At 46.6% G+C, this 14,193-nt stretch overlaps 1 protein-coding gene across 2 annotated transcripts in view; it reads left to right on the forward strand.

Annotated features, from left to right (window-relative positions):
• The window catches only part of gramd1c (GRAM domain containing 1c), a 50,564-nt gene that overhangs the window by 21,176 nt on the left and 15,195 nt on the right, over positions 1 to 14,193 (forward strand). For both annotated transcript variants that reach the window (XM_059970558.1, XM_059970556.1), the window contains exons 3-5: positions 6,133 to 6,304; positions 8,524 to 8,704; positions 11,040 to 11,183. In XM_059970558.1, coding sequence (XP_059826541.1) covers positions 6,133 to 6,304; positions 8,524 to 8,704; positions 11,040 to 11,183 — 497 coding nt within the window. The remainder of the gene's footprint in view (positions 1 to 6,132; positions 6,305 to 8,523; positions 8,705 to 11,039; positions 11,184 to 14,193) is intronic.

Genomic DNA, 14,193 nt, shown 5'->3' on the forward strand with positions numbered 1-14,193 from the left:
ATCTATTCTCAGCCACCACACATAGCTCTGGGTGAGATTTTTCATCTTGACCGTACCCAGGTGTATTCATGCAGATTTTCTAACACTCTGGTGTGCGGTTTAGAAGGAGCCACAACATGAGACATACCAACAGTTGGTTCCGTCTCGCTGAGAACTCTGGAAACATAGGGTTACCATGAGCTGACCATCTGCATGGCGATTTCATACTTTTGGCAGTGTTTGGCTATGCCCTGTTTCCCTTTCTATTTCAGAATTTGTTACCGGCAACTGGTCTGCCAGTCCAGTGTGGAACACTTCTGCAGGGTCACAGTATGAAGGCATTTCTTCAGTTGCCAATACTGGAAGATGTAACGAGCTGTCAGTGTTACTGTGTTGTTTGGTACCCTTGAACTCAATGTCATAAGAGTGGGCTCCTAGGAACAGTGCCCAACATTGTAACTGTGTAGCAGCCATCACTGGAATTCCCTTCCTGGGATTAAAGATGGACACAAGGGGCTGGTGATCTCTCACTAACAAACTTTTGTCTGTTGAAGTAGTGGTGGTACTTCTTTATTCCCCAGACTAGATTAAGGGCCTCATGGTCGATCTGTGCTCGTCAGTGACCTGGAAGCAAATGCAATCGGACATTCAGATCCGTCTTTCTTATTACGTTTGACAAAACGGCCCCAGAACATATACGCCAGTCTCATGGGCAGAGATGAGTCATAATGGGTGAGCAGTTCAACAGATGTTACAAGACTCTTAGTTTCCCCGAATGCTCTTTCACATCTTTCTGACCATTCCCACTTTGCACCTGTCTGTAACAGTGCGTTCACTGTAGTAATGTTTGGGAGAAGCCAGATGTAGTAGGTTACAAGGCTCAAGAATGATATAAGTTGTGACACATTTTCCAGTTTGGGTGCCTGTAGCACTACTTCAGTCTTCTCTTGTATAAGCCCTGCTTGTCAATGACATGTCTACAACATGAGACTTTGTTCTTGAAAAACTCATTTCTCTCTCTTTGCACGCAGACCATGCTCACTCAGCCTAGTAAACACTTCGCCAAGGTTCTGGAGGTGCTGTTCACCATTCTTGCCAGTCATGATGATGTCACCAAGACAACATTGTGTTCCGGGGACATCCTGGAGTACTTGGTTCATTGGCCTTTGCCAAGTTACTGGAGCTGATGTGATGCCCAAAGGCCAGATGATTATGCTGGAACGGTCCCTTGTGAGTGTTAATGGTGAGGAATTTCCTGCTTGACTCCTCAATCTCTATTTGCATATAGGCTTGTGACAAGCCAATCTTTGAAAACCTCTCCCCGCCTGCCAAAGGTGCAAAAATATCTTCTACTTGTAGCAGGGGATACTGCACAGAACACAGCACTGGGTTGATGCTCGCCTTGTAAACCCCACAAATGCAAACAGCTCTGGCCTTCCCTTTCTTGATCACCGGGATAATGGGTGTGGTCCAGTCGCTGCACTCAACCTTGGAGAGAGTTCCAGACACCTCCATGCTCTGCCGTTCAGCAACACTCTAGGATGCAGTGTGCAAGGCACTGGACATGCTTTGTAGCTGCTGTTTCACCCAGTTTAATTCTGGCTTTTGTGCCTTTGAGTTTACTAATCATATTAGCATTAAGCAGCTGTGTCAGTGTCTGGTTCGTGCTACCGTTTCTGCTGCTGTTGCCTGTTGATGCCACACTGAGAGCTTTGACCGGATGCCAATCTAGTTGAGTTTTTCTCCACCATTCACATCTGAGAAGTGCTGGCCCTCCACTTTTCCGTACATAGAGTTCTAGCTGTTGTGTTTGGCCTCCATACATCACATTTACTTTTAGTTTGTTCAGCTTGCCTTTGGGGAACTCTTTCTTTGCCTGTGTTAGTCTTTAGCATCACTGAGGTCTTCTCTAATGGTATCTTATAGTCAACCTCTGGAATTATGGACAAAGCTGACCCTGCACCCAGCTCCATTTTCAGTTTGATAATAGGGGTTCCCTGACTCTACAGTCTCTCTGAAAATTCTGGGATTTAGATCACTAGGCTCCTGAGATTTTCAGTGTCAATTTCCCTGGTACTTTTTAAACTGTTTTGTTTCCTTATCCTCCCTGAACTCCTCCTGCATTTGCATGGTTTTTCCAAAATAATAATTTCCTTTATTCCTCACTGAACACTCTCTTTCTTAGTGTGTGAGGGGCCCACACTGGTCTTTACCTTTTCATATATCTCTAGATTTTTTTTTTATATTTTGGGTTTTGTGTCAGTTTACTTGCATTCCCAACCTTATCAATTTCCTAGGCCTCTTTTACTGAACTATGAACCACCTCAGACCTATACCTTCAGTCATTTCTCGAACTTAATAAATCTCTGCCTTGGATTAAACACGATCTTAAATTCCCTCCCTCAGCACAAGTACACCAATTCTTCCTGCTATGGTCTTGTCTTTGTGGAATTTTTTTTGTGATGTTTGTGAAAGTTTCGGGCCAAGGTCTTCTTCAGGCTTGTTCATTTGCATAGATGCTGCCTGACACCAGCTCTTCCAGCATGTTGTGTGTGTTGCTTTGAATTTTCAGCATCTGTAGAATTTCTCATCTTAACATTTCTTAACATAGTTTTAAGGGTTTCCATCTTGGGGTTCACAGACCCCATGGTCAATGATGGGGGGGTGGGGGTTGTGTGTAACATGCAGCCAGGAGAGTTGGGGAGGCATATACAGTGCTTATTCATATTTTTTGTTTTACAACATTGATTCACAGTGGATTTAAACTGGCTCTTTTGACAGTGATCAACAGAAAGGGCTCCTTGGTGTCAATGTGAAAACAAATTTCTACAAATTGGTCTAAATTTATTACAATTATTGAACACAAAATAATTGATTGCATAATTACTCACCCCCTTAAAGTCAGTACTTAGTAAATGCACCTTTGGCAGCAATTACAGCCTTGAGTCTGCGTGGATAGGTCTCGATCAGCTTTGCACATCTGGACACTGCAATTTTCCCCCACTCTTCTTTATGAAACTGCTCAAGCTCTGTCAGATTGCATGGGGATCGCGAGTGAACAGCCCTTTTCAAGTCCAACTACAAATTCTCAACTGAATTGAGGTCTGGACTTTGACTTGGCCACACCAGGACAATAACGTTGTTGTTTTAAAGCCATTCCAGTGTAGCTTTGGCTTTATGTTTTGGGCCATTGTCTTGCTGGAAAACAAATCTTCTCCCAAGTTGCATTATCTTACAGACCATATCAGGTTTTCCTCTAGGATTTCCCTGTATTTTGCTGCATTCATTTTACTCTCTACCTTCACAAGCCTTCCAGGGATTGCTGCAGTGAAGCATCCCCACAGCGTGATGCAGCCACCACCATGCTTCACGGTAGGGATGGTGCGTTTTTGATGATACTCGGTGTCTGGATTACACCAAACATAGTGTTTAGTCTGATGGCCAAAAAGCTCAATTTTGGTTTCATCAGACCAGAGAACCTTCTTCCAGCTGACTTCAGAGTCTCCCAGATGCCTTCTGGCAAACTCTGGCTGAGATTTCATTTGAGTGTTTTTCAACAATGGCTTTCCCTTTGCCACTCTCCCACAAAGCTGAGACTGGTGAAGCACCCGGGCGACAGTTGTTGTACGCGCAGTCTCTCCCATCTCAGCCACTGAAGCTGGTAACTCCTCCAGAGTTGTCGTACGTCTTTCGGTGTGGCCTCCCTCACCGGTCACCTTGTACTGTCACTCAGGTTTTGAGGACGGACTGCTCCAGGCAGATTTACAGTTCTGCCATATTCTTTCCATTTCTTGATGATTGACTTGACTGCATTCAGTGACTTTGAAATATTCTTGTATTCATCTCTTGACTTGTGCTTTGCAATAACCCTCTCAGAGTTGCTTGGAATGTTCTTTTGTCTTCATGGTGTAGTTTTTTGCCTGGATACTGACTCACCAGCAGTTGGACCTTCCAGATACAGGTGTATTTTTACTACAATCAGTTGAAACACCTTGACTGCACACAGGTGATCTCCGTCTAACTAGTTGTGTGACTTCAAAAACCAGTTGGCTGCACCAGTGATGATTTGGTGTGTTATATTAAAGGGGGTGAATACTTATGCGATCTATTATTTGTGCTTTCTATTTGTAATTAATTTAAATCACTTTATAGAGATCTGTTTTCGCTTTGGCAAGAAAGAGTCTTTTTCAGTTGATCCAAATTAAATCCACTGTGATTCAATGTTATAAAACAATAAAACATGAAAACTTCCAAGGGAGGGAGAATACTTTTTATAGACGGTGTACATTAGGTATATTTAAGAGGCTTTTGGGTACCTTATTTATTTATTTACGGGATGTGGGCATCACCAGCTAAACCAGCATTTATTGCCCATCCCTACTTGCCCTTGAGGTGTGGGTACACCCACAGTGCGGTTTGGGAGGGAATTCCAAGCAGTGGGCTGAAAAGCTCGAGCATATAAACATTTAGAAAGAGGATGTTCTGGAGCTTTTGGAAAGCATCAAGTTGGATAAATCACCGGGACCGGACGAGATGTACCCCAGGCTACTGTAGAAGGCGAGGGAGGAGATTCTGAGCCTCTGGTGATGATCTTTGCATCATCAATGGGGACGGGAGAAGTTCCAGAGGATTGGAGGGTTGTGGATGTTGTTCCCTTATTCAAGAAAGGGAGTAGAGATAGCCCAGGAAATTATAGACCAGTGAGTCTTACCTCAGTGTTTGACAAGTTGATGGAGAAGATCCTGAGAGGCAGGATTATGAACATTTGGAGAGGTATAATACAATTAGGAATAGTCAGCATGGCTTTGTCAAAGGCAGGTTGTGCCTTACAAACCTGATTGAATTTTTTGAGGATGTGACTAAACATGTTGATGAAGGTAGGGTAGTGGATATAGTGTATATGGATTTCAGCAATGCATTTGATAAGTTACCCCATGCAAGGCTTATTGAGCTGCGCAAGTTGACTGTGGTTAAGAAAGCATACAGTGCATTGACCTTCATCGATGGTGAGACTGAGTTTAGGAGCCGCGAGGTAATGTTGCAGCTGGGACCCTGGTCAGACCCCACTTGGAGTACTGTGCTCAGTTCTGGTCACCTCACTACAGGAAGGATGTGGAAACCATAGAAAGGGTGCAGAGGAGATTTACAAGGATGTTGCCTGGATTGGGGAGCATGCCATATGAGAACAGATTGAGTGACAGTGGATGTGAGGTGACCTGATAGAGGTGTACAAGATGATGAGAGGCATTGATCGTGTGGATAGTCAGAGGCTTTTTCCCAGGGCTGAAATGGCTAGCACAAGAGGGTGTAATTTTAAGGTGCTTGGAAGTAGGTACAGAGGAGATGTCAGGAGTAAGGTTCTTTTTTACTCAGAGTGGTGAGTGCCTGGAATGGGCTGCCAGCGATGGTGGTGGAGGTGGATTCAATAGGGTCGTTTAAGAGACTCCTGGAAAGGTACATAGAGCTTAGGGCTATGGGTAACCCTAGTAATTTCTAAAGAAAGTACATGTTTGGCACAGCTTTGTGGGCCGAGGGGCCTGTATTGTGCTGTAGGTTTTCTATGTTTCTATTTTGACCCTGAAATACTGGTAGAATAGGTAAAGTGCACATACTCTGCTGTAGTGTTCTATATTCTGTTTTTTAAAATTATTATTACTGACCTACGTCATCAGATTTGTTGTTTTGTGGCAGCAGTTCAGTGCAAAGATGTAAAAATTACTATAAGCTACAAAATAAATGGAGCAAAAGATGAATAACAAGGTAGTGTTTGTGGATCACTCAGAAATGTGAAGGGAGAGGGGAAGACGCTGTTGAGTTGGGTTTCTCAGGATTCTGGATCGGGGGTTCCCAACCTTTTTTATGCCATGGGCCACTACCATTAACCGAGGGGCCTGTGAGCCCCAGGTCAGGACCCCTTGTACGTCCTCTCCGATAGTAGTAATACAAATATTACTGCAAAACTAATTGGGAAGATAGGACCAACCAATTGCATTAAATCTGACATTCCCCGTTTCAAAAATGATGGGTATTTGAGAGAAGAATGCCTGTCCGTTCGGAATATAGTTATTTGCAATGTGATGTAGAGAGAGAGGCGTTGTGAAAGGTGATGTGTTGAAGCCCTTTCTGGTGCATGACTGTGTTGTTCCTGTTTAGACCTGTGGGAAAAGATGTCTGCACCGACCATAATGATAAAGGGTCTTCAGCAAATACTCCCAGAGTACCCTGGAGTAACGTGTGTGCTCAGGATTCAAGCACCCCACTTCCGTTTGGAGACACCACATTTATAATCCCTGCACCTACGACCCAGGACAATGGACCAGCCACGGTAAGGAAGTCTTCTCCACCCCCCTCTTACTCTCCACCGTCCCCGGATCTTATGACCTCTTTCCTTAGCGATGGAGTGAGTCGCTGCTGAGCCGATAGAACAAAGCCTTCTAACCATTTTCCTGCACTTCTCCTGTGTGTCTGTAATCTGTCTGCAATCACTGCTCTGGTCCTTTCAGAAACTGACCTCACTCCGAGGTCAATGATCCTCATCCCTCAGATTGAGTGTTCGTGCTTTGCACGTTTGCCCTTTGCCCTCAGCTCCTCTTCCTGCCCTGTGGTTCTAGATTTTCGGAGAAATGAAGATCCAAGTGTACATCAAAGCATACAGTGAAATGCATTGTTTGTGTTAACCACCAACAGGGGCTAGCCAGCAAGTGTTGCCACACATTCTGGTGCCAACATGGCATGCCCATAATGCTTGGCCGAACAACACAGAGCCCTGTTCCTCCCTCCCACCCAGGAACGTACACAGCCCTCTAACCCCAGAACGGGCATCTTCAGCTTCCGCTCGACCCTGATTTGCAGATGTTAAGTCTTCAGCTTCCCCTATAGACTCAGCAGATTCACAGACTCTGGCCCGGCCAACGGGCCTCAACTTCTGGACTTCCTATTTGACCCTCACCATTCGGCATTGACCCCAGGACCCACCGATCACCAAACACCAGGCCTTGAACTCTGAATTCACCGACACTGGGACCCTGGGCACTAGATCTTGATTCGTGAACCTAGCCTGTGGGTGGGGGGGGGGCGGGGGTGGTCATTGGTCCGTGTTCCTCCTGTGGTTGGATGTCAGTCCGACAGGTTAGCATAGTGAGGCTGGTGCTCCACACCTTCCTTCCCCCCTCCCCACCCCCCAGGGTTAGTGAGTTGTTGGAGGAACGTGGACAAATGACCTTCTACCCCCCCCCCACCGTCCCTATGAACCTAAAAAGAAACAATGAAACGTGAGCCACAGCCTTGATAGATTCTGCAACCCCATGCCATCTTGGGTTCGTATGTGGTCGGACAGTTTCCTGGGATTGCGAAACCAGGCTGGTGCTATTGGAGTATAAAAATATTATGGAGTATAAAACTCGTATCATTAGGGTTACCACGACAGTGCTCAGACAACTGCCTTGTCCTACGAGGCCTCGTTTTTAACAGAAGAGTTGGAAGGGATGGTCTGACTCTGATCCCATGTCTCTTGGTTGGTTTAACTGGGCATGCAGTGGCATTTGTCTCAGATTGGCAGGCCATCGTTCAGAAAATAGAAATACTGCTATCATCTATGGGCCTATACGAGAGTTTCCTAAATGCCCCTCGTGTCTGTGCCTCTGCCACTGGCATTCATTCATGACCGGTAATTCCACTCCTTCTGATGATGCTTCAACTGTGTAAGCTTTCCTGCATTGGACCAGGGGTTCTGTACTCAGTGACAAGGCCTGGCCTTTTACCGTCAATTTCAGCACCTTCCCCAAATTGAACCTCCGCCCAGATCTGGGCTTCAGAGAATGAAATGGGTGCCTTCAGTTACCAGATCTATACATACTTCTTTCAGCTGAGTTTCAGTCCCACGAACAAAGTACAAGACCCGTGTTTACATCTCCTTTGAGGGCCAAAGCCTGCAGACCATGTACCACCTGGCACTTTCCGTCGCCCACTGCCCATGTTCCGGGCTGGAATACAGAACGTTGACGGTTGCCCCAGTGAGCTTCCCTGTGCTCCCACAACCATGACCTTGTACCACTGGCATCCTAATGTCTCCACTGAGACCTCCTTCACCGTGGAACCATGTGCACTGCCTTGTTTTGATGCGGCTTTCTTCTACGATCCAGTGTTTGAAATTCCCTTTATAGTTCCTGTAGTACACAACTATCGTCCTCTCGTGTTCCAGTTCCACTGGCATCATCTCTGTCAACTGGTCTGTCCTGGGGGTGGGGGTGGTGCTGTTTGTCCTTGTTCAGGGTTAGAGACGTGACTGCAGTCTCCATCCTGGTGAGACTGTCTTTCCTTGTCCTGGTTAGAGCCACGGCTAAGTCTGCTCCCCACTCTGTCTGTCTGCATGTGTTGTGCTCAGCGCGCATGAGAAAGGGAGAAGCGAGACAAGTGAATACTCCTACACGTGCATGTCCAGACCAGTAGTTACCAAGCATTCCTTCCCCAGAGTCGCCTTTAAAAAAAAGGGCTGAGCTGATGATTGTTCACGAAATTGACAGTGAAATTGTTAAATGTGTTCAGCCCCCCAGAGAAGAGGCCAGAGGCGAGAACTGTGAGAGAAGTCATGCCCCCGGGGTGTCTGAGAGGAGTGGCAGCAGGGGGCGCCACAGAGGACTGTCCATCCAATCACCCTCCTGCTTGGACCACAACGGCAATGAGGAGCCCCACATGGACAGGACTGACACACCTGACATGGTAGAAGGTAGTGGCCAATCATTTCCAAACGATAGTGTTGATGTTAGACGTTATTCTTCATGGTCATAAGGTCTAAGGTTTCAGTTATGTTTTATTTCATTCAGTTTCTTGCCCACATACAATTTTTTTTTGTGTATGTGGACCTTCAGAATCAGAATTGGGTTTATTATCACTGATATTGTGAAACTTGTTTTGTAATAGCAGCACAGGGCAAGACATTAAAACATGCAATTTTCCAAAAATAACTGGTGCAAAGGGGAAACAGTGGCTGCATCATGGCCTGGAATGGGAACACCAATGCCCGTGAAGGGAAACTCCCACAAAACGTGGTGGATACGGCCCAGTCCATCACGGGTAAAGCCCTCCCCACCACTGAACATATCTACATGGGACACTGTTGCAGGAAAGCATCATCAGGGACCCCCACCGTGCAGGCCAGGCTCTCTTTTCACTTTTGTCATCAGGAAGAAGGTGTAGAAGCCTCTGGACTCACCACCAAGTTCAGGAATAGTTATTACCCCTCAACCATCAGGTTCCTGAACCAGTGGGTTAATTTATTTATTGATATCCCACACGGAATAGGCCCTTCCGATCATTCAATCCACACTGCCCAGCAATCTTCCAATTTAACCCTAGCCATTTACAATGACCAGTTAACCTACTAATGAGCACATCTTTGGACTGTGGGAGGAAATCAGAACTCCTGGGGGAAATCCACGTGGTCCCGGGAGAAATCCACGTGGTCCCGGGAGAAATCCACGTGGTCCCGGGAGAAACCCACGTGGTCCCGGGGGAGTGTGCAGAGAGAAATGTACAAACTTCTTGTAGGCAGCAGTGGGAATTAAACTGTACTGTAAAGCGTTGTGCTAACCACTATGCTACCGTGCGGCCTTACTGATCGATGGTAGTGATGAGAAGGCGGCCTGTCCAGGGTGTGGAGTTGACAAGCTTTGTGACTAAGTGCAGCAGCCCTTTCACCCAAACACTGCTGGTCGCCCGTGGCCCGTTAGCAGGTCACAGCAAGCCCATCGGTTCCCTGAATCCCCCAATTTCCCTGCAGTTTATACTCTCACCTCATCACATCCCCTTTGGTTCTGCTCCCTCTCACCTACACAAGTCCAGTTTGGAGTAGCCAATGACTACCCCGTGTGTGGGAACCGGAGCACGTGGGGGTGGGGGAGGAATACTCACGCAATAACAGGGAGAGTGTGCAAACTCCACACACGACGCCTGAGGTCAGGATTGAACCTCCATCAATCAGTAAGGCAGCACAGTAGCATTGTGGTGTTGCCTGTGTGGGACAGCGAATGGTGAGGTGAAGCAGACAATGGGGGCAGCCAGAAAGATGAGCTGAGGAGATATCTTCCAATACGTCTTTATGCAATGACCAGTTCTGTTCTGCAACGGAAGTTACTGCCAGAAGCAGTGATGAGAACCTATCAGATTCTTCTCCTGCCCTTGACCTTTCCTGTCCACCTGACTTCACTTATCACCTTCCAGCCAGCCTCTTTCCCCACCTCCCCACCTTTTTTATTCTGGCATTTTCCCCCTTCCTTTTTGCTCCTGAAAAAGGCTCTTGGCCCAAAACATTGACTGTTTATTAATTTCCATAGATGCTGCCTGACCTGCTGATTTACTCCAGCATTTTGGAGATGACTGGGGGTTCTGGATCAGCACTATGGAGAATAGATAGACCAGAGGAATGGGACTGAGGGGATTCCTCTTCTCAGAGATAGCAAGCACAAGATGGGCAGAATAGCCTGGTCCCATGCTGTAACAAGTCTATGGGTTCCAGGATTTAACCAGTGATCACCATGTTACTTGATTCAAAAAGACTAAAGGGTTTGGACATCAAAGTGCAAAGAAAAATTGCTGGAAACAGTTGACAGGTCAGGCAGCAACTATTGAAGGAGAAGAACAAAATTTCAGGACCCTCTGAAAGCTTCTCGACCTGAAACATCACCTCTGTTTCTCTCTCCCAGATGCTGCCTGACCTGCTGAGAATATCCAGCATTTTCAGCGTACAGTTGTGGTGCTAATAACAAGTTAAACAGGGAGCGTCTCCCGGGATCAGGTTCTGGTTAAGGATTAAGGGCACATTTTCGAGAATCTGTCAGCGGTAAAGTGGGATGACCCGGGGGTGGGAGGAAGCTGGAGTAGGCAGACAACAGCGCCACCTCCTGGGCTGTACAGGAATTCACACCATAAGGATGTGTAATGTTTTTACATTCCAGCTGTAACACGTCATGTGCAAGGCAATCTATATTTTATACAACAGTGCTTTGTAATGAAGAAATATTTCTTGGGGAATTCTTTAATGACTATGATTTGATTCTGTGCAGATGAAGAAGGAACCTCTTGCAGTGATCTCCAGGGTAAACTTTACATTAATAGAGTGTTCAACATGAACGCAGACAAGATGTTTGAGCTTCTCTTCAGCTACTCTCAATTTCTACAGAATTTTATAAATGCCAGAAAAATTACAGGTAACTGCAATTTTGCATAATTACTGACAAGTGTAAGGTGATGCATATTGATATTGGTTTATTATTCTCACTTTTACCAAGATATAATGAAAAACTTGCATATTGTTTCTACAGATCCGATTATTACATAGTGATTGGAGTTAGAATAAAGGAATAACAATGCAGAATGAAGTGTAAACATTACCAAGAGAGTGCAGCATAGGTAAACAAAGTGCAGGATCGTAGCGAGGTAGATCGTGAAGTAAAGAGTGTATCTTACTGTACGATTAGATTAGGATAGAAGTTGCCCGAGCTTGGTGATAGGTGCTTTAGGGCTTTTGTGTCTTCTGCTCGATGAAAGAGGGAAGAAGAGAGTGTCTGTATGGTGGGGGGGGGGGGCCCTCTAATAATCCTGCTCTCTGCTTCACTGAGGCAGTGAGAGGTATATACAGAGTCCACGGAGAGGAGGCTGGTTCCTGTGATTTGCTGACCTATGTCCATAACTCTCTGAAGCTTCTTGTGGTCACGTGCAGAGCAGTTGCCATAATGCATGCAGACAGTATGGTGCATCGATTAGGTATTGGGAAGAGTCAACAGGGACGTGCTGAATTTCTGTAGGCTTACTGAGGAAGTGGAGGTGTTGACGAGTTTGCACCAGGACAGGGTAACAGCAATGTTCACGCCTGGGCACTTGAATCTCTCAACCTTCTCATCTTCAAAACGTGAGGACTAATTCCACATGTGCGACCAAGTAACCTACTAACCCACTAGTCTTTGGAATGTGGGAGGGAACCGGAGGAGACCCACGTGGTCACGGGGAGTACATGCAAACTCCTCCCAGACAGCAGCAAGTGCGTTGATATTCACTACGCTGCAGTTCATTCTTGTATACTGAGAGTGTTTGGTATTTGGAGTTCACTGCCAGGGGAGGTGGTGGAGGCAGGTACAATCACTATGGTGAAAGTAGACAATGGCTTAAATAGGCGAGGCACAGAAGGTTACCGACCTGATGTGGGCGCGTGAGATTTGTGTAGATGGTCAAAAAAAAGTCAGCATGGAAGTGCCACGTTTGTTCCAGTCTGTGACTAATTAAATGTGGAATTGTCCTTGAGCGTGGACAGACCGCAGCTGCTGGTGAGGCAGCAGCTCAAGGCTATCGTGGGTTACTGTTAGATCTCATGCAGGAAACAAAGAGTTGGCTAGTGTGTACAGGGCCAGTAGACTGGCAGCAAAGACCAGGCCAGGGCCAGGGCCTGCAGTTAAGGAGCTGAACAATACTGTCCCCCGGTGAGATGGAGCAGTACAAAGGAAGGGTGAACCAGCCAGGGGTGATGGATTAAAGCTCCAAAACAAGGAGGCAGAAGTCATCAGTCGACCCAAACGTTGGGATAAACTCACCAAAGGAGAACGAGAAAAGTAGCAGAGAGAAAATAAACAATGGGGGCAAAGTAAAGAGGGGTAAAGAAACCAACAGGGAGAGTTCCTTTACATCGTATAACAGGAAGAGGAGGTCCAAGTGAACCTGGGACCCTGGGAGAATGAGGGGCAAGGCAAGGAGTGGCGGCCAAAGGCGTTAATCAGAAAAACGCACAAGAAACGCCGGAGGAATTCAACAGCTCAGGCAGCATCTATGGAAAGGAATAAACAGTCGACGTTTGGGCCGAGACCCTTCTTCAGGACAGGAAAGGATGGGGGCAGGGAAGGGCTACAAGGTAGAAGGTGATAGGTGGGTGGAGAAGGGGCATGAAGTGAGAAGTTGGGAATTGATGGGTGGAAAAGGTAAAGGGTTGAAGAAGAAGGAATCTGATAGGAGAGGAGAGCGCACCATGGGAGAAAGGGAAGGAGGGGGGCACTAGGGGGCAAGGTATCAGCAGATGAGAAGAGGTAAGAGGGGAGCCAGAGTGGGGAATGGAAAAAGAGGGGAGGGGGGGAAAATTACCAGAAGTTGGAGAAGTCAATGTTCTCAGTGCTGTTCCTCCAACCAGAGAACGGTCCTGTCTTGACAGAAGAGAAAGCCATGGACTGACATGTCAGAAAGGGAATGGTCACTGGGAAATGGAGCATTAACCAGATACTCTGTATCAGAATGTGGAATATTATGACTGTCCCTGAATAATGCTGGGGAGGAATGAGATGCTTCCCACCCCACCCCATCATGGAAGGATTGGTATTAGGTAAGCTGACTTGTTGTGAAGTGTGGACGGTCTGCATCCTGATTCTGTAAAAGACGTGGCCTCTGGTACAGTGAATGCATTACACATCATCCTTCCAGCACTCCCTGACCCCCTGAGAAGTGTCAGAGGATTGAGGGGAAACTGCCAGTGTGGCTCTCCCGTTCAAAAAGGGAAGACAAAAAGGAGTTGTTAATCTTCAGCCAAATAGCCCGGCCTCCTTTGCCGACAAAATGTTTGAATCCAGGAAATGATTGGAAGCTTGGAAAGTCAGCTGAGCAGAGTCAGTGTGGCTCAGACGGCGTTCTGAGAGTGGAGATGTGGAGCCGGTGTCCAGATTGAAAGTGGATTTTGAGAAGATGGTGAACAGAAGGTGATGTTGCGAGATGTTGTTGGAAGTGACTGACCAATCGACAGGCAGGAAGTAGCAAGGATGGATGAGGGGTCAGTTTGTACCATGTAGATCAGAGCTGGGACAACAGTCTTACAATGTAGATTAATGACCTGAAGAAAGTGAGTATGGTGCAGATGACCAAAAGACAGGTGGGGAGAGCCACTATGAGGGGGATGTGTACTTGTTTAGGGTGGAAATCGAAGTTTGTGGGCAGGAAGTAGACAAATGGTGTGAAGAGTGGGAATTGCTTTTCATTTTAGAATGGGAAGTGTTTGAAGAGAAGGAAGCTGCAGCTGAAAGCGATTTGTGAAGCCCTCGTGCAGGAGATGCAGTAAGCTAGCATGCAAGTCGCAGGGAAACAGACGGAGGGCTGGCTCTTATTTCAAAGTAGGGAAGTGTCTCTGCATCTTTACAGGGCTCACAGAGACTCAGCACATCTGTGCCATCCAGATGGCTGGAATCTATT

This window comes from Hypanus sabinus, chromosome 5 (assembly GCF_030144855.1).
Source record: "Hypanus sabinus isolate sHypSab1 chromosome 5, sHypSab1.hap1, whole genome shotgun sequence".
Lineage (NCBI taxonomy): Eukaryota > Metazoa > Chordata > Chondrichthyes > Myliobatiformes > Dasyatidae > Hypanus > Hypanus sabinus.